Source organism: Perca flavescens, chromosome 16, assembly GCF_004354835.1.
Source record: "Perca flavescens isolate YP-PL-M2 chromosome 16, PFLA_1.0, whole genome shotgun sequence".
Classification (NCBI taxonomy): domain Eukaryota; kingdom Metazoa; phylum Chordata; class Actinopteri; order Perciformes; family Percidae; genus Perca; species Perca flavescens.
Window position 1 is genome coordinate 20,777,216 of NC_041346.1, and position 26,885 is coordinate 20,804,100.

At 42.7% G+C, this 26,885-nt stretch overlaps 2 protein-coding genes across 2 annotated transcripts in view; one reads left to right on the forward strand and one right to left on the reverse strand.

Moving 5' to 3' along the window:
- The window catches only part of LOC114571492 (alpha-synuclein-like), an 11,971-nt gene extending 1,233 nt beyond the window's left edge, over positions 1-10,738 (forward strand). Inside the window, exons 3-5 of the mRNA XM_028602448.1 lie at positions 4,044-4,174; positions 9,641-9,712; positions 10,427-10,738. Of these exons, the coding sequence (XP_028458249.1) occupies positions 4,044-4,174; positions 9,641-9,712; positions 10,427-10,447 (224 nt within the window). The 3' untranslated portion in view covers positions 10,448-10,738. The remainder of the gene's footprint in view (positions 1-4,043; positions 4,175-9,640; positions 9,713-10,426) is intronic.
- A 1,564-nt stretch (positions 10,739-12,302) lies between these two features.
- On the reverse strand, positions 12,303-25,689 carry nop14 (NOP14 nucleolar protein homolog (yeast)). Its single transcript, XM_028602488.1, has 19 exons — positions 25,442-25,689; positions 24,863-25,045; positions 23,263-23,397; positions 22,636-22,777; positions 21,525-21,670; positions 20,766-20,897; positions 20,522-20,644; positions 20,292-20,423; positions 19,836-20,154; positions 18,969-19,099; positions 18,768-18,853; positions 18,505-18,640; positions 18,026-18,127; positions 17,439-17,592; positions 17,168-17,327; positions 13,760-13,907; positions 13,534-13,652; positions 12,821-12,976; positions 12,303-12,729 (listed from the first exon to the last, which is right to left on the reverse strand). The coding sequence occupies exons 2-19, from the start codon at positions 25,043-25,045 to the stop codon at positions 12,633-12,635; spliced, it is 2,601 nt and encodes an 866-aa protein (XP_028458289.1). The 5' UTR covers positions 25,442-25,689; the 3' UTR covers positions 12,303-12,632.
- Between the last annotated feature and the right edge of the window lie 1,196 nt (positions 25,690-26,885).

The window sequence follows — 26,885 nt, forward strand, 5'->3', positions numbered from 1 at the left end:
GTTGTATGTGACCAGTTCAAAAACAGACAAATAAAAATGAACTTTGTTTTGTGTAATGTGTTACTTTCTGCTGTCCTATCCTGCTAATAAAGTTGTGTCCCCTCAAATTTAACCTTATGTTAGGGCCCTTATCCTCAGGTTATGAACCACTGGTGTAAATACAATAGCACTGAGTGACCTTCAATCAAGCAGCTTTGTTGTGAATGTAGGCTATGCACCGAGAATCTCTTTTTTTGATTGACTTTTATCCTTAATTTAAGAATGAAGTCTCACTGAATTAAAAGAACTCATTTACAATAAACCTCTTCAAAGTAGTTACACAAAATGTTCACTTAAAAGTCACAAGAAGCACATAATGTAATATCAGATGCACTAATATGCAAAATCACACATTGCACAGCAATGCATTGCTCAAACAGTAAAAGGTGTGCTGAAACTTGTCTATAAAAGTCTATAAAAGGAAAATGAATCCAGTCTGTTCCTGGGGTTTTTCAGTTAAATTACACTACAGGTGATGATCCAGCCTTAGATAACTCTGTAGGGCGTTACAAGTAGAAGCATTGAAGTATTTAATAACTCTTTTACCCAACTCTGTGTAGACTTCGGGTAATAATGCAGAAAGTAGCTTGTAAGAGAACACTATTTCAAAAATAGGAAATAAGCAGGCAAAACAAATATCCATCCATCCATCCATCCATCCATCTTCGTCCGCTTATCCGGTGTCGGGTCGCGGGGGGAGCAGCTCCAGCAGGGGACCCCAAACTTCCCTTTCCCGAGCAACATTAACCAGCTCCGACTGGGGATCGGCGTTCCCAGGCCAGGTTGGAGATATAATCCCTCCACCTAGTCCTGGGTCTTCCCCGAGGCCTCCTCCCAGCTGGACGTGCCTGGAACACCTCCCTAGGGAGGCGCCCAGGGGGCATCCTTACCAGATGCCCGAACCACCTCAACTGGCTCCTTTCGACGCAAAGGAGCAGCGGCTCTACTCCGAGCTCCTCACGGATGACTGAGCTTCTCACCCTATCTCTAAGGGAGACGCCAGCCACCCTCCTGAGGAAACCCATTTCGCCGCTTGTACCCTGGATCTCGTTCTTTCGGTCATGACCCAGCCTTCATGACCATAGGTGAGGGTAGGAACGAAAACTGACCGGTAGATCGAGAGCTTTGCCTTCTGGCTCAGCTCTCTTTTTTCGTCACAACGGTGCGATAGATTGAATGCAATACCGCACCGCTGCGCCCGATTCTCCGACCAATCTCCCGCTCCATTGTCCCTCACTCGCGAACAAAACCCCAAGGTACTTGAACTCCTTCACTTGGGGTAAGGACTCATTCCCTACCTGGAGAAGGCATTCCATCGGTTTCCTGCTGAGAACCATGGCCTCCGATTTAGAGGTGCTGATCCTCATCCCAACCGCTTCACACTCGGTTGCGAACCCGATCCAGTGAGTGCTGAAGGTCGCAGGCCGATGATGCCATCAGGACCACATCATCTGCAAAGAGCAGCGATGAGATCCCCAGCCCACCAAACTGCAACCCCTCCCCACCCCGACCACGCCTCGATATCCTGTCCATAAATATTACAAACAGGATTGGTGACAAAGCGCAGCCCTGGCGGAGGCCAACCCTCACCTGAAACGAGTCCGACTTACTACCGAGAACCCGGACACAGCTCTCACTTTGGTCATACAGAGATTGGATGGCCCTGGTAGAGACCCCTCACCCCATACTCCCGCAGCACCTCCCACAGTATCTCCCGGGGACCCGGTCACACGCCTTCTCCAAATCCACAAAACACATGTAGACCGGTTGGGCATACTCCCAGGCTCCCTCCAGGATCCTTGCGAGAGTGAAGAGCTGGTCCGTTGTTCCACGACCAGGACGGAATCCGCATTGTTCCTCCTCAACCCGAGGTTCGACTATCGGCCGAACCCTCCTTTCCAGCACCTTGGAGTAGACTTTACCAGGGAGGCTGAGAAGTGTGATACCCCTATAATTGGCACACACCCTCTGGTCCCCCTTTTAAAAAGAGGAACCACCACCCCAGTCTGCCACTCCTTTGGCACCGTCCCAGACTTCCACGCAATGTTGAAGAGGCGTGTCAACCAAGACAACCCCTCCACACCCAGAGCCTTGAGCATTTCTGGGACGGATCTCATCAATCCCGGGGCTTTGCCACTGTGTAGTTGTTTGACTACATCAGTGACTTCCGCCTGGGAAATCGGCGACAATCCCCGTTATCCTCCAGCTCTGCCTCTAACATAGAGGGCGTATTAGTCGGATTCAGGAGTTCCTCAAAGTGCTCCCTCCACCGCCCTATTACCTCCTCAGTGGAGGTCAACAGTGTCCCATCCTTACTGTACACAGCTTGGATGGTTCCCCCTTCCCCCCTCCTGAGGTGGCGAACAGTTTTCCAGAAACACTTTGGTGCCGACCGAAAGTCCTTCTCCATGTCTTCTCCAAACTTCTCCCACACCCGCTGCTTTGCCTCTTTCACGGCAGAGGCTGCAGCCCTTCGGACCCCCTTCGGTACCCTGCAACTGCCTCCGGAGTCCTCCGAGATAACATATCCCGGAAGGACTCCTTCTTCAGTCGGACGGCTTCCCTGACCACTGGTGTCCACCACGGTGTTCGTGGGTTACCGCCCCTTGAGGCACCTAAGATCCTAAGACCACAGCTCCTCGCCGCAGCTTCAGCAATGGAAACTTTGAACATTGTCCACTCGGGTTCAATGCCCCAGCCTCCACAGGGATGCACGAAAAGCTCCCGGAGGTGTGAGTTGAAAGTCTGTCGGACAGGGGCCTCCTCCAGACGTTCCCAATTTACCCGCACTACACGTTTGGGCTTACCAGGTCTGTCCAGAGTCTTCCCCACCCCCTGACCCAACTCACCACCAGATGGTGATCGGTTGACAGCTCTGCCCCTCTCTTCACCCGAGTGTCCAAAACATACGGCCTCAGATCAGATGAAACGATTATGAAATCGATCATTGACCTTGGCCTAGGGTGCTCTGGTACCAGGTACACTTATGAGCATCCCTATGTTCGAACATGGTGTTCGTTATAGACAATCCATGACTAGCACAGAAGTCCAACAACAAACAACCACTCTGGTTTAGATCAGGGAGGCCGTTCCTCCCAATCACGCCTCCAGGTGTCTCCATCATTGCCCACGTGTGCGTTGAAGTCCCCCAGCAGGACAATGGAGTCCCCCACTGGAGCCCCATGCAGGACTCCAGTCAAGGTCTCCAAGAAGGCCGAATACTCCGAACTCCTGTTTGGTGCATATGCACAAACAACAGTCAGAGTTTTCCCCCACAACCCGCAGGCGTGGGGAGGCGACCCTCTCGTCCACGGGGTAAACTCCAACACAGCGGCGCTCAGCCGGGGCTTGTGAGTATCCCCACACCCGCCCGGCGCCTCACACCCTGGGCAACTCCGGAGAAGAAAAGAGTCCAACCCCTATCCAGGAGTATGGTTCCAGAACCGAGACTGTGCGTAGAGGTAAGCCCCACCAGATCTAACCGGTAACGCTCCACCTCCCGCACCAGTTCCGGCTCCTTCCCCCACAGAGAGGTGACGTTCCACGTCCCCAGAGCCAGCGTCTGCCGCCCGGGTCTGGTCCGTCGAGGCCCCTGACCTTCACTGCCACCCATGTGGCATCGCACCCGACCCCAACGGTTCCTCCCACAGGTGGTGGGCCCATGGGCTGGAGAGATGGGAGCCACGTAGCTTGTTCGGGCTGTGCCCGGCCGGGCTCCGTGGCAAACCCGGCCACCAGGCGCTCGCCGACGAGCCCGCCGTCTGGCAAAACAAATATTATTATTATTATTTATCTTGGTGCTACAATATCCTATATCGAGGTAAAAGTGCTATTTATAAAATGAGACTTTTGAAAGAAGAAGTATCACAACCTTTCACTTACAAATGAATGTATTAAAAAAGCACATACCATGCTCAATTCGATGCATGTCAAGGTTTTGTGGCAACAGAAACAAGCAGTGAACACACAGCACAAATGTCCTTCTTCATCCTTTCTCACTACAGCTGTGTCTGGAGTGTCTCATGTGGGTGGAGCCATGGTTACCGGGGTTACCGCTGTGGCCCACAAAACTGTGGAGGGTGCAGGGAACATTGCCGCTGCCACTGGATTGGTCAAGAAGGATCCCACCAAACAAGTAACGTTTCATTAAAAGTTTAACTGATTTTTTTGTTTTTTAAGGAATCAATTTATTGGTGTTTTTTAAGATATAATTCTTTTTCTGTTGATAAAAGCGTCCCCTGCAGCAGTGTTCTCCATTGGGTGTGAATTTTGAGCCCAACTGTAATTTGATTAGTGAAATATCTTTGTGGGTACAAATAAATAGTTCATAACATCACTTAAGTTCCACACAAGCAGCTAACCAGCTACAGGGCTTATTTTGTAAGTGGAAGGTAGTTAGGCCCCCGATCAAACAGAGCATGTTTTAACGTTTTGTAATTGTATTTCAACAGAAAAAAAATAAAACTTCCACTCAGAGCGAAAAAGCGCCGGACACCCTTTGACTTCACAGCAAAATAAAGGTTGGCTGAGGATGGGTGGTTCAGTGGATGCCTAGCAAGGAAACAAAAAGACGCAATTGGCATCGCTCTGATTCAAGCGTCTATAACAAAAAAGGCAGGGTGGTCCAACCTGCAAACACGCTCTGTCTGATCAGGGGCGGTAGCCTAGCTTTCCAACTGCCATTTTCCAAATGTTGGATGTTGTAAGGGGACAGACGTATTAGATTGCTAATGGCCTGCATGGGCTCTGCTTTAATGGACTATGACATGTTATAGAGCCAATCACAATGTTTGTGTACAATAACTTCTGGGTAGGAAAGAGGCTAGCAAAGCAGCACAGTACATACTATCAAGAGGGTAAGCGAGCATCCGAAAAGCGTACCTCCTATGGGGAGACTTTAAGGCTAACAAGCCATTACCTGCCGTTAGCATTCCATTGACTCCCATTCATTTTGGCAACAATGTATAAAAGGCTCCATTACCTTGTATCTCATGTTATGGCTCCGTAGCAGACGTTTTTGTAAAAATAGGCTTTAGGCAAACAATTGTGTCATAACCACGCGACTTTCTGTCGCATAGTAGAGGAATTAACTCTTGGCACAGCTACCAGAAGACTTACAACTTTCAGACAGATTGCTCACGTCACATCTACGTCGTCAAGCTCAGTTTGAGGCTGCGCCGTAACGCTCAGCCATCACCGGAAAAGTGCCTCTAATTTACTTCACTGGTCTCCATCGAAGTCTATGGCGTCTATGTGTCCATTCTTTTACTGTCTTTGCATACAATGAGCACAGAAGGAAGGAACATTTATTTATTTACGATATATTATTCATTCACAAAGAAAATTGGTGTCCTTAAAGGTTGGATTTTTCCTCATTTTTTTAATTAAGGCATTAAGATCAAGTTCAAAAAGATGATTTTTTATTCCTCTTTTTAGTCAACTTTATTATGGGTGTATTCACTTGTGCTGAGCACTGTATCTTTAAAGGTTACAGTTACGGCTGACACTGACAACAAAAATAATTTCACAGATTTCACATATCCCCATAACTCAAACCAACTGTCAGTTTTCTACCCAGAAGTGATTGTTCTTGATTGTTGCGCAACATCTCACAGATTCTAGTTAGCGCAGCACGCAAGTTTCCTGTGGGTCTCCTAGCAACACTGGCCATAACATGTCAGTCCACTGCTGCCATTGGAGATGTCTAGCCAGAGGCAAAAAAAAAAATAAATAAAATAAACGGGAGAAGAGAGAAGAATTCAAATTTCAGTTTGACTTTAATGCTTTCATTTTTTTCTGACCACACTTAGTGAATACTCACACGTCTCCCACAGACTGGTGATATACAATATAAGCTTTAAAGTTTGCAGCACAGCACATCCCTCCATTTCATGACAGTGACTGCTATAATACTTCACTGTTTCAAAATGGCCTCCTGACCTTGAGTCATTTGTCATCACTTCTCATATCTGTTGTGAGTCTTTCTGCTCTGAAATGAAAGCCATTACATATTGTTAGTGTTCCTGCATTGTTCATCTTGTCAGTCTGGCCATTGTTTGTCCAAAGGAGGAGGAGGAAGAGGAGGAGGAGGCAGTTTACTGTAGCAAACAATTCATCGTTTCTTTTAACGTTTTTTGTTTTGCATTCTCCTTTTCTAGAAAGGATTTTGATAGCTGGTCATGTAGATTTTTACGTGCAGTCAGGGTCGTAGCTACCATTCAGGACACTTAGGACAGGTCATGTCTTAGGTATTTTGTTCTGGGAATTTACTAGCAATGAGTATTTCTTAGACATATCATTATAGCCCTACAAAAAACAAACTTTCAATCAATCAAAAATCAATGTGGAGAATATAGATATTGGCACATATTGGGCAATGCAATTGAACATTTAACTAAATAATTGAAATACCAAAAAATTAACAAAAACTTTAGGAGCATTGGGGGAAGTTAGACTCATGACTTCAGTATTTCTAAAATGTTTTCACATTAACATTTAACATCCTTTGAGACTTGAGTCACTGAGTTCGACCACTAGTAGCGCTTTGGAGCAATGCTTGCACAAGTCGGAGCACAAAGTATTTTGTTTGTATCTCACGCACACGCTTAAAACTACATTGTGTAATTTTTTGAGTTGATTCTTAGCAAAAACCCCTTCGTTCTTTTACAAATATGTACTCATTCATGTGTGAGCGTAGAATCTGACATTCAGAATCATTCAGAATCATTCAGAATACATACGAGCAACTCGCTCGAATGACGGCAGCCATGTAGCGCCTCCATCTTTAAAATACATCAGCCAAAGAGGGACATACCTCCGCCTTTCGTCCCTCTTACACCTATTGGCACTGTAACAAATGCGAGACAAATCCCTAAAATAAATCTCTACACTTTTACTTTTACTTGACACCAACTCATATTAGCGCAGAAACTCTGTCTTCAAACAAGAGGAACAGATGGCCCTCATGTTCATGCTCTGCTTTTGTTTTACACTGAAAAACACGGTTTGAACTGTTCTTTTGTTGTCAAAGCAGCAGTTACACTACCCCAAGGTTTAAATCTGGATTAATAAGGTGTTAAAATTGGATGTTATTCTGAAAGGATGACTAATTACCCTCCTATCTCATTACATCGATGTGAGTAGCAGAAAATGATAAGCCAATCAAATATTTCCCTGGGCAACGGCAACACTTTGTTAAATGTTTGTTGTGATGCTCAATCTCCTGGCCCTTAATTAGCGATGAAACACAACTTAGACACCAAGAGATAACAGCGCACACACACACACACACACACACACACACACACACACACACACACACACACACACACACACACACACACACACACACACACACACACACATAAGCACACACATGTCTTCAGCTCTGCTTTAATTGGCTGGAATTAGTGAAAAGTACCATATAAAAAGATAAGCTACCAAAGAAATTATCAAGTTATTTTCCAGCCAGTGGCAACAATACTGACACCTGAACAAGCAGTTCTTTTATTGAAGCTAAGAAATTCTTTTTCCCCTACTGTTTTCATCATCCATTGCTGGCATTTGATTTCATTATCAAAAGAGGCTTGTGGTATTTACCACAAACATACAATTGAATAATTTTATCCTTGTTAGCAGTTGTGTTATTAAGGCAGCTAGATAGATAATATTCACCCTGAGAGATAAAACACTGACGCAGCTCCACCTGCAAGAATGTGATCAGGCTCATTATGAAGAACTCTGACAAGCCAAATTTGCAGGCACCACATACAAACAGATGGACAAACAGACACAGAGTGTACTGCCTGATGGTAAAATGGTGGTCTGACTGACAGAGGAATAAACATGGATTAAAAAAACAACTAAATCCTGGTATTCTGACACGCAGACAGCAGCATAATAGATAGAGATAGTGCTCATTTAACCATCATTGCCTCAGGCGGCTCAGCCATTGAACGTCATTAATATTGATTTCATTTAAAAAATTGATGCCAGGTTGAGAGAGCCCATCAAAGATTGTCTCCTGTGTCTGACACACACACACACACACACACACACACACACACACACACACACACACACACACACAGAGGATGGTGGGATGCTGAGTCAGATTAATCTCCTCATCGAGTTGTTTCACCAATTCATCAGCTGCTGGTGGTGACTCATATCATTCAGGAAACAGCAAAAGGTAGAAGGAGAGGAAAATAACAATGAGATAGAGAGTGGTAGGTTGGTAGGTAGAGTGGCGGGGATCTGAGGAGGAGACTTGACAGGAAATAGAAAATGGTCTCAACAAACACGTCTTATTGCTCGGATCTTTTCCCTCGACATGCAATAAAAGAGGCTGCTGTACTCCCCGTCCCCAGGAAGCTATTTCTGCTTTGAAACAATACAGACAGGAGGTGAGGAATTACTTTTGCTTTGGAAGATGGTTTACACAGATAGTTCAGGTTTGATTTGTCCTGAAAAACGAACAAATCTTTAACTTTTTGCCAAAGTTTAATCTGACCACAGTAAAGAAAAGACAAGGTGGTGTTTATTGGCAGCCCAACTATGTGTTTGTGTGTTTACATGAGCACACATCTCTCCGGCTCTGCTGGTTAAACAGACGCAGGCTTTATGGGTGGTGTTACATGCAACAGTAGGATGAGAAGGTGCAATAAGTTGTTTAAGGTTATGTCAGGCGCCGGTGAGCGTGCCACACACACACACGCATGCATGCATGCGCACGCACACGTCAGCGCACTGTGACCACTCCCCATTAAGGAAGGTCAGTTCAATGGCATGGTGTATCACGCCATCCTGTCAGCGAGACAGGAGAGACGTCACACCCCCCACCTCTGCTCCTTCATTAGAGCTTCAAGCATCGTCTCTATCGCAGCAGCCCATTCTCTAGAGTGACCACCAAAAATGACCATTATGAAATGAGAGAGGGGTGAAATCTGTGTATATATATATATATATATATATATATATATATATCTATCTGAGTTACGTGCATCCAGATGTTGTTCTGATCTGGAGTTGCATCTGTGTCTACGTACTGCAACTAATAATTATTTGCATTATCGATTCATATGCTGATTATTTTCTCTAATAGTTGTTTAACAATTTTGTAAAAGAAAAAGGTCAAAAAATTGTATTTAATGCCTATGATAATTTCTCACAGTCCAAGGTGACATCTTCACATGTCTTGTTTAGTCTGACAGTTTAGTCAACATTTCAAAACCATAAATATTTAGTTTACTATCTTGTATGACAAAGAAAAACATTAACATACATTTTCTGTTGATCAACTAATGTGACCAATCGTTGCAGCTCTACATGTGTCTATTTTTTCTTTGTTTTGGGCCACAAAAGGCTTCCCAAAGAGGTCAGTAATAACACAAATAAGAGAGGAGAGTGAAAGAAAAAGTGAATTAATGTAATATGCTCAATATGTGCACAAACACAGCTGGTTACAGTAATGGCATTTCTCTTCCTTTATTGTATTGTCTATTTTCACATTAAACATACAGTAACTCCCATAAGATCATGCATATATCAAATTGGATCATATTGACAGTAATACAAATGTTTTCGGTTGGTCTTTTCCCAGGGTGATGAAGCCTCAGCAGTACAGGACATGGCAGAGTCACCGGTTGATACCGACCCTGCTGATGCTACAGAGGTGAGACTCCACTAACAATAGTCAATACATTTATATTTTATATTAATATAAAGCTAAATTTCAAAGTTAGAGAATGAACAGTTGATGGAAAGATAGACAGTCTAAATATTTTGCAGTCAGTATCAGACAGGGATGGAATAATTGATGAGCCTTAGGTTAAAAAAACCTCTGTGAGAGTGAACAGATTTCACCACTGCTGTATTACAGTAGAATGTGTTAATGTGATGCTTGGATGCAGTCTATGGACCTTAGGACATAAAAAATATATATATATGTTTATATACATACATATATATAATTAGGTTCACACTATAATCTGTATACTCATGGGTAGATTTGTGGTGTTTTTTGTTCTCTTATTAGTCCCTAACTAATTAACGAAATCAGACATTCAACCTTAAATAACATTCAAATATTTGTATGTCATATGGGATTTGTTGGCAGCTTTCATCCTTAAAGTGTAATAAATTATATACATTTTAGTTTGAATAGTTTTATATTCTTCCAAACCTGAAAAACAAATCAACATTCTTAACTTGCTAAGGGCAAAGACAACAACCTGACAGCAGCTAGAGTAATAAACAAACCATCTTACAAGTGTAACAATACCTCAACTGGTTTACACAGGTGTAATATCATCATGCTGTATAGTGAGCTTTCATTCAAGGACAGTAAATTCACTGCCTACCTCCTCTCGTCCCTCTTCTCTCTCAGGATGACACGGATGACAACTGATTTAGAGCGTCACAATCAAAGATCAATGATCAATGATCGAAACATTCCATGTCGCTCTGCCAAGTCCCGTTGTGCCTCGTTTTGGTCCTTTATGGAGTCTCTGCTCAACGTCTGTGCGTGTGTGTCTGTTTGTGTTGTTACGTATGTCTGTACAGTATATGTGTAAATGTTGTAGAGAAAGAGGGTTGATGTTGTGTGAGTGCGTGAGTGAGTGAGTGAGTGAGTGTGTGTGTGTGTGTGTGTGTCTATATGTACTTTTTCTGTCAACTGTGTGACTATGTCAATAACTCAAACATGGAAATATACCACTTCAAGCACCTAAGTGTCTCTATATAAATGAACAATTTACAGTGATCCGTTTGAAATGGAATCGTAATGATATTCTCTATTTTTGTCTGTATACTGTCACTGTTTTTTGCGGTGGACTATAAAGTGCTGAGCTAGTTGTGCATTCATATTGTATTTTTTATGTTATCACTGCTGTAACAAATATATGTCATATTGAATGGACTTTTGAAATCCAAGAGCATGTAAAACTACTCAGCTTAACCGCTGTGACATGAATTTATTTGGAGTTAAGTGTTAAATAAAGTGTTTAAAAAAGTGTTAATTCCAAGGTTTTGTTCATTTGTTTACATGACAATAATACATTTTTTTACCAGCATGTTTTAATTTTGATGAATATTATATGCTAAACATGCTATGCTATGATAGTAATCATTGCAAGCGTAAATTAAGACAATGTGTGACGCCTGACCTCAGCTGCATGCCAAGCCGTCTTATCCCTCTCATTATCTCATGAGAAAGTAGGACAAAAAACCGCCAGCAACAATAGTGTGTGTGTGTGTGTTAGTTGCGTCCTCTGGGGAACAACATGTGCACCAATAACAGGTTGCTGTTTTAAGAATTTCAATATGTGCTAAGAAATGAGGATTCATGATTGGATGTAGTCTTCTTTAACAGAGGAAAATATTTCTTTTGGCATTTGCTTTAAAGGCAGTAATAATCCTGCCTGTAGCCACGGAGACTGAATCAACCAGTTTATTATTATTATTACAATAGAACATGTTGGCCTTGATTGTGTGGTGTACTCAGCTGTCAGCTATAGCAGGCTCCATAATGTGTGTTTATGAGAGAAAGAGGAAGTGGACATGCACTTACCAATGTCTGTCCTTGCAAGCATCTCCTCCAGTATCTTTCCTCCGACAGACAGTTCTGCTTCATTAACGCCAAGACAGATGTTCCGTTCTTATTGGCCATCTGTACAGTGGTAGATTACTCACAACAAATCCATCTACAGCTGCAGTACATCTTTTTGTTTTACTTCTTGTATTACACTACTTCAGAGCAGGTATTTCAGGGAATGGTGAATTTTAATTCTTCCAGTCCTTTTCAATAGAGTGGGTGATTTAATTCTCTACTTTTAACTTCCATTTCTTACTAATAAATCCTGCAGAGTCCTGCACTTGCAAGCATCCTCACTGAGTGAGTGCAAAATAGCCATACATGCTTTGATCACTTTAATTTGGATTAGACTTCCTGCACTCAAGTGCTTATGTAAACTTATGACACGGTGCTGTAGTTCTCCAGAAGACTGTCACGAAAATATGTGCGAATATTCTTCAAGGCACAATAAAACTCTTTGGACTACGAAACTGGCTTCGCTCCATCTAAAAGACACCCACATGGGTGTCTTTAGAAGTTCAAGCGAAGTTCAAGTCATGGTGTTTGTATTACCCTCTACCATAGCATTTGACTTAAATATTATTTTACATTTCAATCATGGTCGGAATAAGCCTAAATCTTACTTTACTGAGCTTGACTAGAAAAACACATATGCATTGTTGATGGAAAGTAAGAGAACAGAGTCATTTATTTATTCCTGTATGTAAGCACATAATATTGATGCAGACCAAGTATTCACTGGTCTGTATCCGATCGTTGCATAAAACGACAACTTGGTATGCATTTCTGACAGCCATTTGTCACTATAAAATGCGTGTTGCGACAAGGAAGTTGAACTGATCCCATCTATTGATTAAAAACGATCCATAAAAGTACAAAACAGTTCCCGGTTCCACAAATTTCAACCTTGTACAGTCTGTTATCCGCATCTGGATGGCAGATGTCCATTTGACAGGGAACGGATGATGGAGAGAAGCGATGAAGACTGAGATTCTGTATTTCACTTCCTCTTCCTCCTCTTCAGGGCCTTCCACTCTCCCTCCTGAGTGGCCAAGCTGCCAAAGAGTTCCCTCACTTTCCTCTTTCTCTCCGAATCTCTGAAACACAGAACGTGTGAAGAGTTAGAAGTTTTTACTAAAAGAACCATTTCACAGAAACATTCTGGCGGACCCTTTGTGTTATCCGTACCTGTTCATGACCTCATTCAGCTTCTCTCTGGCCAGGAATCGCGTGTCCTTCCTGATCTCCCTCAGAGCGCCTTTGAACTCCTTCTTGTATTTGTGCTGCAGTCGCTCCCTCTCTCTCTCCTCTCTGGTGCTGCCACGCTTCTTTCCATAGTCCAACCTGACAAATATTAAAGAAGCAAATGAGATATTTAAAGCAGATGTACAACCAGCAAATGGGCGTGCCAGTGTTGTAGTACTCAAGATTGATCTTGGTCTCACTTTTTGAAGGTCTCGGTCTCGGAATCAACCGCATGTTTACTCGGTCTTGTCTCGGGATTTTATTTCAAGACCGGTCAAGACCACAACTGCAGGGATTTCACTAAATTGCCTGTGCATTGTCTGATTTATGCCTTTGTGTTAAAACTTGCAAATGCAATCAATAACCTGACGTATATCTAATTTGAAATGTGTTACCGTAAACCACCCTCTCCCTGCCCCCTTTACACACACTACCAAGAAAGCGAATGTGGGAGACAGGAGAAGCTCTGGCTGTCTAACACAGATCTGCTCTTGGTCTTGACTCAAACCCATCAAACCCTGGGTCTCGATACACTCTGGTCTTGGTTTAGGTGGTCTCGACTACAACACTGGTGCACGCCTTAACTCAGCTTTGTGACGTGGCAGCTCATTTCAACAATAATTATTAATTTTGTAATTAATTGGATTATCACTTACACTTCAACAATCTTGGGTGTGAGCAGCTTCAGAGGAATTGGCTTCTTCCTCTCTAAAACCAGCCGACTGTGAGTCACAGGAGCACTGCTGATGGCCTCCAGGATCTCACCGTGAAGCTCCTGCAACAAAACAGCAACCACGATTATTAAGGAGAAACTGACAACAGGATACTTTGAGAGAGGAGAAAAAGATAGACCTCGTCTCAAAACCTCTTTTGGGCACCGACCTGTAAAAGCTCTGGTAATGTTTGGGCTGGAAGATGTTTGGAAAGCAGCGATCTGATTGGCTGGAAGATGAATGCAAAGGATGTGAGGTCTTTGTAGAGCAGGCAGCACCGCTTCACCAGGTCCAGGCAAGTAGACAGACACATCAACCTGCGTAGTGATACATAAACACGGATGATCATCTCAGTTTAAAGTTTGATATTTTTCTCATGGTTATTAGACTCCTCAATAACCGAGCCACACCCACAGCACTCGATCACCCCCTCAATCTACTCTCCGCCTTACCTCCATTGGCAGGAGTGTCGTTCATTCTTCATATTTATGAATGTGCAGTATATCCATATACCATGTGACCAATGTATGCGTTTGCGTATCTAGAGCGTGAAACATGTAAATGTTCATGTCTCAGGAGAAACACACATTTCCTGGGATAATTAATGGTTTCCATCTTTGCGTAGTCTTAGATTCACTTTTGTCTTCAATCAAGGCTTAGGTGCAGCACTCGAGTCGTTTTGGGCACCACCTAAGCTGAACGAATGTAAAATCAACTAAATGGTATTTGCAATGAAAAATTAATAAAACGTTGTAAAAAAAACATACATCAAAAACTGACTAAATTACTTTTCTCAGATCTAATGACTGTAGTTGGTCCCCCAGTGGACCTCTTTAGCAAGTTTAATATATATATATATATATATATATATATATATATATATATATATATATATATATATATATACTAAAATCTTGTAGAACGAGAAATAAAATCAGTGGGATACATTTTGCTGGATGCATCTTGTGGTGTGAAATACTACGCGAGAGGTGGAAGTTATAGCTCCTTCTACGGTTTCTAGTTTAGTCTACATTGTAGAGTAATCGGTAGGAACAGTTCTTGTAGAGTCTACAAGAACAGTTCCTCACTATTACTCCAGGAGTTCAACACTGTGTGTCGAAATATTCATCTTTACACATTTAGACACACTGTGGTCATCATGCAGTGTACACTCTGCCCCTTCCTACCCAAATGCTGCATCACTCTAACCACAGCTCCTAGACTCCTGACACACAGCTGCTGGTGTGGCATGAGTCACGGTGAGGTCTGAATGAATGCAGGAATCAGGATACGACCGGCCACCCAGGTGTGAGGAGCATGAGTCACATGCAGCGCTGTGTTCATAACAGTGTGGATCAGACCTCAAGGTATTTTAAAGATGATCTACAGAGTAGATATTTAGAATTGCAGCACGCCTCAGTCAGAGTTATTAGGAATTAAAATGCTTCCGCTTTCAAATAGAAACAGCGTATAAATGAATGCTTCTTTTGGTTAATGGTTACAGACAAAAAAAAAAGCTTAATGATTTTGAATTTCTAATCTTTGTAATGGATATTAGATACATGCATGATTAAATGGCGTTTATTCTGTGTGACTTGCGAGGTTTACTTATTTTTCTTTGACAAATATAGCCAATAAATGAAATGAATTTCTCTCCAAAATAACCGCGTTTGAGTCTGAGTGATGTATGGCATGTTGTATTATTTTAGTTGAGTACAAATAAAAATGTATATTCTCATACACTGTGCACAATCATGGACTGCTAAAGTCGGTTTGCAAGCTTTGCTTGGTGCCCACACACCAGCTGCTGTGTGAAACCATGCTGGCGACTCATCAGAGTCACAAGCGAATGGATCAGCTCTGAGCCATACAGTCTAAACAGTTCCAGGTAAACACAGTAGGACGGCTTATCTTATCTTATCTATGCATTAATAAAGACCCCCAGTACACATTCATTCTTTATCGGCACTGCATGACATGCTAATCTTTTATCAAATGTTGTAAAGCAACTGATTAAAGAATTGATCTGAGTGATGAATGCATGTCTGTGTGCTTCCATTTTGTTTTTTTTTTTTGCAAAAGAACAAATAAGCTTGTCTGTTCATCACTTATATACTTTTATATACAAAAACTTTATAAACTTCATTTATTGCCGTTTTATTTTTTTGGTGGTCACATTCTGGTCCAAACTTAACACGAGAAGCTGTGTGAAGACAAAACGTTTTCTCACACTTAATCTCCCTCCCTCTCTTCCTACTGGGCCTATAATTGTCTCCAAGCAAGTGTTCACTCCTGTTATTACATGGTGTTGTTACATACTCAATTCTACATGGCCAATAAGCCATTCTGAGATCTGTGGTGTCTAAATGTCTCTGGGGGTCAGCTGTATACACAGTACAGAGGGGTATACAAACAGCATCTGGCTTTAATTTATAAATCATTTTGGAACAGTGATCAATGTAAACCAGGGGCAGTAATTCAATAAAGAAAACTACAACAATGCTTGGGTCATTAAAATCTTTCTAATAAGCCTGGATAGGTTCACATTGTTTCTCAAAACATTGCTCACATGCCCATATTGCATTGAAAGATGTTTTAGTTCCCTATAATCATTCCTCCAGTCCATACAGTTGAAGGTGGGATGTAGAATGAAAGTTTGTGGACGTAGTGCTATTAAGGGCAGATTTAGCTGCTGTTAAAAGGTCCCATGACATGCTGATTTTTGGATGCTTTTATATAGACCTTAGTGGTCCCCTAATACTGTATCTGAAGTCTCTTCCCCGAAATTCAGCCTTGGTGCAGAATTACAGCCACTAGAGCCAGTCCCACAATGAGCTTTCCTAAGGACGTGCCATTTCTGTGTCTGTAGCTTTAAATGCTGTTGAGGAGGAGAGAGAGGGGGGGGAGAGGGGAGAGAGGGGGGGGGGCCTTGACCAACTGCCACTTTGCTCGTTTGAAAGCCATGATGTCTCTCTTTCTAATGGGCAGGCCAAATTCTCTGAGCGGGCAAAGCAGAGAAAGGGGAGGTAACCTTGCTCCTTATGACCTCATAAGGAGAAGATTCCAGATCGGCCCATCTGAGCTTTCATTTTCTCAAAGGCAGAGCAGGATACCCAGGGCTCGGTTTACAACTATCACCATTTATAGCCACTGGGGGACCATAAGCACGCTGGGGGAACGCATATTAATGTTAAAAAACCTCATAAAGTGAAATTGTCATGCCATGGGATCTTTTAGGAACTGACGAACTTACGAACTGTTAGGATGAAAGAATCATAATCGGGCTGTTCTAAACTACTCAATGCACAACTGTTTCACACAAAGTTATGGAACTTCATGGTCAACTCTCACCCTGCCTACTTAGCTTTCAAATCTAAGCAATATGGTACCTCATGGCCAACAGTTGGGTTCCTAGGTTACCGCTGACAAATGTGTTTTTCAATGTTGTTGCAGAAAATTGTAAAAATAGATTAGCCATTATTAGATTGTTTTGCCAACTGATTGAAATAACATCAAATGAGTGTATGGTTTAGGGGTTTGACCAGCTTCTTTCCCTCCAGGTGTACTCCCCTCCTACCTATGGTGATCTCTGCCAAGCTCATTTTTGAGTTCCAGGCGTTGGGTCGCAGACAATGGAAGACTTTTCTTGCTCCAGCTCTGGCTGGACTCGGAATCTGACAACACCAGCAGATCACTGCACTTGCCCGATGGCCTAAAGGGCGGCATCACAGTGTAACCTGCAACACAACATCAAAGTCTATCAGCTCGGTTTCACCTTACGAACGCTGGCACCAAATAAAAAGGCGTGATAGAATTGTGGCAATGTGTTGTGGAACATGAGCAGCTACCCAGAGCTGTCTTGTCCTGCACGGCCAGATGTAGCGTTCCAGCCAGGAAGTTGATGAGCTCAGGCAGGAAGCGCTTTGAAAACGAGACGTACTCCACTGCCAGACAGCACAGCGCTAAACCGGACGTCACGTCCTGTAATGATCTCACTGGACACTAAGGACGTACAAATCACAGACACAGAGACACACACAATTATGCATTAGTGCGGAAAATCAAAAATCCATTCGTTTAACAACATCAATTTTGTGCTATTTAAAAAGGAAGGAGATTCACTTCAACATAACTTCCATGTGAGTGTTTCAGCTGCAGCACTGGAAAGAAAACACCAGTGTAACTTCATACAGCTGTTTTGACCTGGAAAACTTATAATGAATAATTGAAAATGTTTGAGTTATGTATATAGCAAGCCCTTTCTTATCCGGAGAAAATCCACACAAAAAAAGATGACTAATGAGAGGAGGAGGGCTGGATTCAAACAGAATGAGAGACGGCGAAATCCCACTAGAGGCAAGTTGAGTCAAGGCGGTAGAAAAAAAAAAGCTCTAATGATACAGACAATAAGAAACACACTGAAGATTGTGTGTACCTTGGTGAGAGCCTGGCTGATGTAAAGCAGCGCTGGAGTGGTAACTGGGTGTCTGAAGTCTGAGGTAGGAAACAACAGGGCTGTCACCTTCAGGTAGATGAGCTTGAAACACAAAAACAAACATACTGTAGCTGCATTTGTCATTTACAGAAGAAAGAACATCCTCATTTGATAGAAAGAGCAAGGGGCATCACTTCCACTGAGGATGGGAGGGGACAACCTGCATCTTCCTTACTTTGAATTGAACCTGTACTTTTATTGATAGTGAATACTCTCTTCTTAGGACACTCAAATTAAACATCAATCAAAGCTCGAGTCAGCATTTGTAGTAGTAGTAGTACATCATTGCCCCTTGACCAAGAGGACAATATTTTAAGCAGAGGCGAGACTGGATAGAGGGCAGTCAAGCAACATTTAAAACCTCTAATCCACCCTGATAAACAGTCAACATGTTTACGGTATTCACAGCAAATCCATACCATGTCCAGAGCTGGGAAAGCAACGTGCCCTTTGACCTCCAGCACCTCCTCCGTGCTATGACCAGCGTCTCCGAGGATGCTCTGCATGGCTTTACACGCTGCTTCTGGAAACATCTGACACAAAGTGTACAACTCTCTACACACACACACACAGAGACAGAGAGAAAGAAATAGTGCAGAAATGAGCAGACAATGTTTGGTTTCGAGGACTAAACATTTGAGGAGGCAAAACCAGGTGAAAGAAAGCCACTTTTTGAACTCACGGTATGAGCTTATCTATGGTGGTGAGCTCAGGCGGACTCCTGGTGGCCAGTTCTCCAACGTACTCCAGCAGAAAGACAAACAATTTCTGGGACAAACACAGATAACATAAGTTCATATGGCGCTGAACGCGACCTGAAACTGGCCACTGAGAACGAGGCACAACACTCATTTCCAAAAATATATAGCCTGCTATATCATACCTGCAGTTTGAGCTTATTGCCCACAGCCAAACTTGCATGGTTGCTTTTCTGAGTCCTGGCCACAATGAGGCGCTGGTTGTCAGGCGTGTGGCCATGGAGCAAATCTTTCAGGTCGCTGTAGTTCTCTGGAGCTACGAGAGGAGGAAACACAGAATGGTGATGATCCTAATCGCAGGTTTACTCAAGATGCTCCAATGTCTTAGCCTCGTGAGACCGTCCTGATCTCGCGAGCTCCAGTTTTCCACTCGCAGATCAGTCTGGCATCTTGAGATAGAGACAATTTGGAGCCGTTCGCCAAACGACCGACCAATCAGTGTTGGTTTTGAGGCGGGTTTAGGTGTGACACAACGAGAAGCGACTGTTCAGTCTAAACAACATGGCAGCTTCCACGGATGAGATGAGCGTAGCTATCGCGCAAGTTTTATCCAAATTAGAAAGTATTCCTTCATTGAAAGAAGAGCAAAAAACGGCACTGGAGGCTTTTCTCTGAGGAAAAGATGTTTTTGTTCTTCTCCTGACTGGTTTCGGCAAGAGTTTGATCTGATCAATCTATCACCAACATAGGTGGTGATAGACAGATGGTTTATCCAATCAGCTAACCAGTATTTTCGCCCCTTCCCAAAAATTCTCCCAGATAGATATGCCGAGCAAATGCGAAGCAATCAATCTGGCGGAGTCAGGTTACCAATGTCTCTAGTTCAGATGATGAAGAGAAGTCAACTCCAACAGAAAAGGCATGTTAAGAAATTGACTTTGAGAAAATAATTTGTATTATTTGTTTGTTTTTTTTTTAAATCAGGGTCAAATTGAGGTCTGATTTCAATGGTCAGTCCTGAGTTCCATACGTATGTTTCGGTAAGTACTTACCAGTAAATGTGTATGGAAGCTCTGCTTTAGCTGCCTCCTGCTGGGCCTTTATCTCCTCTTTGCTCAGACTCAGTTTAGCACTGGTCTTCTCATCCTCCTGTTTTTCCTCCTCATCCTCGCTTTCTTGCTCGGACTCCAGGTCAGAGTGACCATCTTCTTCCTCACTACTGCCCTCTTGCTCCTCTTCCTCCTCCTCCCCCTCCTCCTCGTCTCCATCTTCCTCCTCTGCCTCGGATTCCTCCTCCTCTCCACTCTGTCCCTCTTCTTCATCTTCACCCTTGTCTTCCTCAGACTCCTCTCCAATGTTCCACTTTCCGTCCTGGGCAAACAAAAGAAATGTGAATGAAACACATTCTGTATCAACACATGAATCAACAAAAGAAAGAAAGAGAGGAAGATTCCAGGAACAAACCCGTGCTTTATCACACAAGCCCTTCGTATTGTGTCGCCTCTTACCTGATAAGACAGGGTCTTCTTGTCGTCCGTATCCAGGATGAAACCATCATTGAGGTCATCAGCAGACATGTGGATCTGACTCTGAGAACTCTCCCCAACTTCGTCTCCCATCATCCTCCTCAGACGGTCAGCCTGGAGAAAGCAGAAAGACGAACTGTTCTATCACACAGAGCATTCAACTGTGTGCTGACGACAAGAAGCTGTTGTCATTGAGATAAAAGCGAACGTACCTCTAGTTTCTGCAGCTTCTCCCTCTCCTCCCGGGCGAGCTCCTCCGGGGTTTTCAGCTTCTCCGAGGGCTGAGCCTTCATCTCGAAGCCGAGCTCTCGGACCATCATGTCATACTGTTCCAGCTGGAACGCACCGAGGCATCAGGGAGAGAACAAAAGAACCATCAGCCTCTGACACTGATGAATCAAGGCACACAGCGGAGGAGCAACATTTTGCTGATTGGCTGGTGTGACTCTAGTGTACCTTGGGCTTCTCCTCCTCGACGCGTTCACCTTTGGGCGTCTTTTTCACCATCAGAGCCTGGATGCTCTTCCACTCCTGGTCCAGCTTCTCCGTCAGCTCCTGTGCCTCCTCTTTCTGCACCTGTCGTTCCCGCTGAAAACGTCAAAGAAATTCAAGAAAACCCAGAAGTTAATCATCTGGACCACAAGCAGATCTTAAAAAATAAAAATAATATCAGGGCGCTCAAGAATTCTTTCATTTTTAAAATATGCTAAATGATTTCCTTAAAACAGCTGGGCACTGGTGTTTCAAGCTAAAGTTAGTCAAACAGGAGTAAATGGGGCATTTGTCGGGGACTATTTTCAGCTGCGAATGTGGTGCGCTAGTGAATATTTACAGCAGCAGGAAGATATATGTGGGATTAACTCAAAATGAACTAAATCGTGTTCACTGTAAGGAAGCTACGGTGTGGCTCATTTAATTGTGTTTTTAAATTGTTTTTGGACAACAATGGAGCTCTTTGGCACAGAGGACCAAGCGATATCAGGCTTTAGCTACACAGATAACACTTAGTGAGATCAATTCACTGTGGGTTTAGTTTTTTTATGAGATTTGTTCAAAACTAAAAATATAAGATATGCCCTGACTTTTTCTTTAATGACTAAATACAATTCCATATGGGGAGAGTGCAGTTCACTTGTGGGCATATATCCATATTTAACAGAGGGAAAGGGTCTGCGTGAAACCAAGTTAACCAAAAGGATTGTGCTACTGCCTCACCTTCTCCAGCTTGGACTTCTGGATGAGCTCTTCGATCAGCTCCTGTCTGGACTTGGCCCTGTGGCTTCCTTCCCCCTCCTGCTGCTCCCCCGAGCTTTTCTTTCTGAGGAGGCCCCCTCCTCCGAAGTGAGAGGCGGTAAGCTCAGCTAGAGGAGAGAGAGGGTGTCACTCAGGGTGCAATTTGTGAAAAAAGCAGAGAGTTCCTAAACTTAAAAGGTGCTCTAAGTGATGTTGAGCGACGGCACTTCTAGTTGACGTTCAAAGTATTGTCAAAGAAAACGGAGGCTAGCTCGCCCCGCCCTCCCCCTCCCTTCTGCGCACTAACCCCCCAAATCCTTCTTGCCGGTTATCGGCTGGAACACCGTTTGTTGTTTTTGTGGTCCAGGTTGGCACAGTTTGTTTTTGTTAGCGTTTGTGGAGCCTGGGCTGTCTACAGAGGCTGCGTTTTTTTTTTACAGTGTGTTCAGTGGACCGGCAGCTCGCGGATAGCGAGGAGATGTTTGCCGTATGTGACAAAAAATGCTGCAGGACTCTTTTTTTGGCTAAACTCAACTACCATGGCCCCTGAAAGGACCTTCATCTGGCGGTGCCTGTAGCAACTGCTGCTCGGATTTTATTGCTCTATGGCACTATAGACTGTTCATGTTACAGAGCTTTACTTAGTTTAAAATACTTTTTGTCCCCATCAGGGATAAAAAAATGAAATAATTCAGCAGAGGCAGGGATATATAGACCAACGGGAAATCCCACGCATCACCCCTGGCGTCACTATTATCTACCAGCTGTGTTATCTATAACAAGATTTGTCAAATCCAGTCGCGGGCTGGAAATGATAAACCTCCACCCAAAAAGCCACCGCGTTTGTGAGCTTTGCATTTCGATATTATACATTTCTCATAATCATTAATAACTGGGGCAGACACACACACACACAAACACATGGATTTTGATTAAAAAAAAAAAAATATATATATATATATACATATATGGATCATTTTTAGACCATGGCAAGTTTGACTGAAGGAGATAGTATTCATAAACATCCCAACATCCGGAAAAACTTAAATTAACTTTCTATTTCATTTGGTGTTTGGACCCCGGCAAATCTCACCTGACAAAAGGCCTTTCTCTTCTGATTCATCGTCGCTGTTCACAAGGTCATTGAATTTCTCCATCTCAGCCAGCGACTGGCCGTAATGAGTCAGCTCCTCCTCCTCGTTCAGGTTGTACACATCCTTCTTATCATGGTTACGCTGAACAATAAAGCACAGTTTCACTGAGAGTTTAGTATACATAGTGAGATTTGTTTGACATTGTGAGTAACAAATGAGTCATGTAAAAATTTCAGAAGGCCATAGCTACATGAAGGAAGTCTAAGTCGGGACAAACGGCTCCTTAGATAGTGGTATTGCTGCTTGAATGCAAGACCTTCCTCCACCGCGCTGCGGAGGAGGGTCTGGCTAGTCCACACAGCATGGATGGGATCTCCGGGATGGGAGAAAAACGTGCTCTGGATTATTGGCATTTCTTTAAACCAATCAATATCGTCATGGGCGGCGCTAAGCGCCGGATGGATCCACGCTGCCGCCGTAAAATAGCCTCAGGAAGGAACTTGTTTTGGCAGCACCGGAGCAAACCCGGAAGTGGAACGTCGTGGATATAGACTAGTTTAAAAGGTGACGTGCATGGCAAGACCTGATGTTGGGTGTGTCGTAATGCAAATCATTACATCACTGACCTGTCTCTCCATTGCGAACCTCTTCAGGATTTTGTCTTCTGGTGCCATCTTTGTGTCATACTCTCCAAAGCGCCTGTCAATGAATTTGCTGGACTTGTTCTTCTGTTTGTATTCCTTCAGGAGGGTTTCTTTTCTCTACATATTGAAAAATCAAGAATTGCAAATGATGTCTGTCCACTCCAACACACAAAGCTCCAACGCGCTACTAAAACATTGAATCTTTATAACAGAGTTACAAATGTGTTCCCTTAGTGTGCAACAAGAGTTTTGTCAATGCATTACTGATCAATCTATCTGATAAGCAGCTAAAATCTCACATGTATACATATATACAAAATCATAAATAATATTTAATAAAGTGTGCAGATTCTACTTTTATCCTCACTTTAACTTGTGCTTAGTTTGTGGTACTTTCTGTCCTAACAAAGGTCTCAGTCTCTCCTGCAGAAAATCCCTCTCTCAGCAGGATACTGTGAGCCCCAGGCTTCACAGCACAGATAGTGTTAAAGGGATGATGAGCTGTGACCCATGGCTGCCAGATACAGTGCTAAAGTAGAAGAGTTTATCTTTTATTTTTCATTTCATCAGGCGGCAGAATCTTTTATGTTTTATTCAGAGTCTGCCGTCCTTTTTCTTTATTCTGTTGCTTGGCCCAGATTTGTCTAACACTGACATTTTCCACTTCTATGGTTTCTATATGAAGCTGCAGTTCCCTGAGTGTTTGGTCAGTTTGGTCAAAGAACCAGGTGCCACTTTCACAAAACACCCTAAGGCTATAAGTATCTCCTGACTGAATTCATAAGAATAAAGGGCCTAAAGTTGAGATCTCCTACATTTTTGGTTGGTAAAATCAGTCAGCTGCTGTCGGTAATAAGTAATGCACCTCATCACTTTTGCCTTTTGTAAAATTACACTGATTATGATATCTCAAAAACACAATTTGATGGCAGTTGAAGTAATAATTTGTGCAATCCTCTGAGATGTTGGTTCGCGCATAATTTTTCAGTATAAGATGATGCATGATTATGGAATATCTCAACAGTCAGAATTATTCATCAACCCAAAAATCAAGTCATTAAATGTACACTTAATAATCACCAACAGTAATATATTTCTTAAAAGTAAAGTTAATTTCAAAGCATTAACTGGACTGAACTGGTGCTATATACAGAATTATAATTATTTATAATTCTTAGGTGAAACTGTAAATTTCACAGTATCAAAATGCAGATGATGTTTGATGCCAGAAACAATCTATTAAACAAAAATATTTTAATATGCTTTACGTAAACATAAAAACCATGTGTTAATGAAAACTATCTATTTATGTAATTAAATGTGCCCCTGTGTTTTGATGAATTATTCATTTCACAGACTGGTCACCTGGCAACGAATCACTGTAGACATGATGAATAAGTTCTTTCAACATCACTATATTGTCAAGAACAGTCATTTTGATTATAAAGCAAATATGTTTGTCCATTTAAGGAGTTTAGAAATTGAAGGTAGCAGAAATGTTCTGGTTGTATAATTGCTTGCAGAAAGAGAGAAGTTGCTGAAGGTGTAGGAGTAAAAACATGAGCATGAGATTTTTTCTTACCTTATTAATGGCTTTGGATCGAGACACGCCAGGCAGACCCACATCGTGCTTGCTTTTTCTCCCCAGAATATCAAATTTCTTCCTGTTGATTTTCACCTCAAAAGGGTTGTTTTTGATCTCAGTTGAGGTCTTGGTTTTGCGGACCTTGTCGGCCATGCTCCTCTTCTTGGGTGCCTTCCCCATCTTTAACAGAGTAAGTTAGTGGACAGGTTGAGCGAACATTACAGACTCTGTTCATCAGGCTTACCTCCATCTGAGAGAAACTCTTACACGATACACCACATTAACTAAATGAGCGCTGAAAACCGTGACATTTTGAATTTCAATTTGTGCTGCTATAACGTTAATGGTGCAAATATCCCTCCTGCCTCAGTGAAGTTTCCTTCCCAAAATACTCTGGCAGACTCTAGTATCTCTAATACACTCATGAAAGTGAACGTATAACAACATGTAATAGAAACGACCATTATACGACAAAAGGCAAAACCTGGAGCTACTTTACAGCTAAAGCTAGCTTCGATATTCAGCCGTCAACAGTTTGTAAACAAACTGACGTTATCACGCAGAGGCAACGTTTACCTTTTAGTCGCGCTGAGGAGTCGAGTTATTAAATCCAGGCGGAAAAAAACATGGGGCACTAACGCGCTGCCAACCCTGAATTTAATAAATAACACTTTAATATTTTTACTATCCACGTTGTTTCACTGGGTTTCCATTTCCAGCGTGCACAAGGCACAAGCCTGAGGTCAAAGTTTAAAACAAAGAAGAAGAAAAGAGCTACTTCCGGTGTGAGATTCCCTACAGCGCCTCTAGCGTTGACAAGCTTCACAATGGCCCTTTTTCACAGCAGACATTTTGACTTGTCATAGTAGGAAAAGTACAGCTGAAATTGATAACCTTAACAATGGCTCAATTCCATCAAGTGTCCCAGTAAGCTATTTTAGTGAGTGAGCCATAGATATCTGAGTCAGCATGCACAATACCAGGGCCTCTCCTAAGTGGAATGCAGCCATCATTAATGGTTTTGAAAACACCTGTGCTTTTCCTGTTTTGACATGTCAACATGTCTGCCGTGAAAACGGTCTATAAGACAAGAGTGTATGGCTGCAGCCTGTAGGCCATCCCGTCTCACGCCTCCCATCTCCAGGCTGCAGCCATACCCGACTCCAATAAGAGCATGGGTTACACAGAAAACTGGGTAAAATATAAAGTAGGCTAGTCTACAACACTCGCCCGGCCCAGCACAAATACATAAGAACATAATTGAATGTATCTTTCCATAAGTAACATCAATCAAAATAATAAATTGTTTTTATTATAGTATCTGCAGGAGATGCATTTGCTCCACCTTGGTCTAGAGATGGATTGCTATTAAATTGTGTTCAGATGTTCATGGTCCACAGAGGATGACTCTTACTGACTTTTGAGAACCTCGTCTTTTCCTCCAGCGCCACTATGATGTTGACATTTGTGGTTCAGAGTTCCTCAACATCCAGCCCATGATTTCCCATGAAATGTAGCCTACAACAGATATTCAAATGTCCCTGGAGGTAATATTTCAACTGACTTTTCCACTGGTGCTTCCAGCAGGTCAAAGGTTTGTACTTACCTACTTGATGGACTGACACAAAATTTGGTATGTGGTTCACAGGCGATGTAGTCTAATTGGTGGTCCTCAATCTTTTCCTCTAGCGCCACCATGAGGTTGACATTTTAGCTCTTTGCTGAAATATCTTTCTATCTTCTGTAAAATTTGTCACGCACGTTCATGGACCCCAGATGATGAAGTGTAATAACCTTGATCTCTTGACTTTTTATCTGATTTTTATCTCATTTTGTCTAATACTTTGGTTTATGGCCAAATACCTGCAAAAATGAATGACATTCCCAACAGCCTCCGCTGTTCTTTGTGTCAAGTGCAGTTTAGGGAATTTTAACATGCTCCCACTATAAACCAATTACATGAAATAAACTAAACTATTGAAAAGATTGACAAGCTATTTACAATACATAAAAGAGCAGA

What these genes read in the sequence shown, in the direction of transcription:
- nop14 (XM_028602488.1), bottom strand. Translation starts at nt 25,045, where the DNA reads ATGGGGAAGGCACCCAAGAAGAGGAGCATGGCCGACAAGGTCCGCAAA. An exon ending in CTTTCCCAGCTCTGGACATG is followed by an intron (nt 18,128 to 18,504) that starts GTATGGATTTGC and finishes TTGTGTTTCAAG; the next exon opens with CTCATCTACCTGAAGGTGAC. An exon ending in TCAGCCAGGCTCTCACCAAG is followed by an intron (nt 17,593 to 18,025) that starts GTACACACAATC and finishes GTACGTCCTTAG; the next exon opens with TGTCCAGTGAGATCATTACA.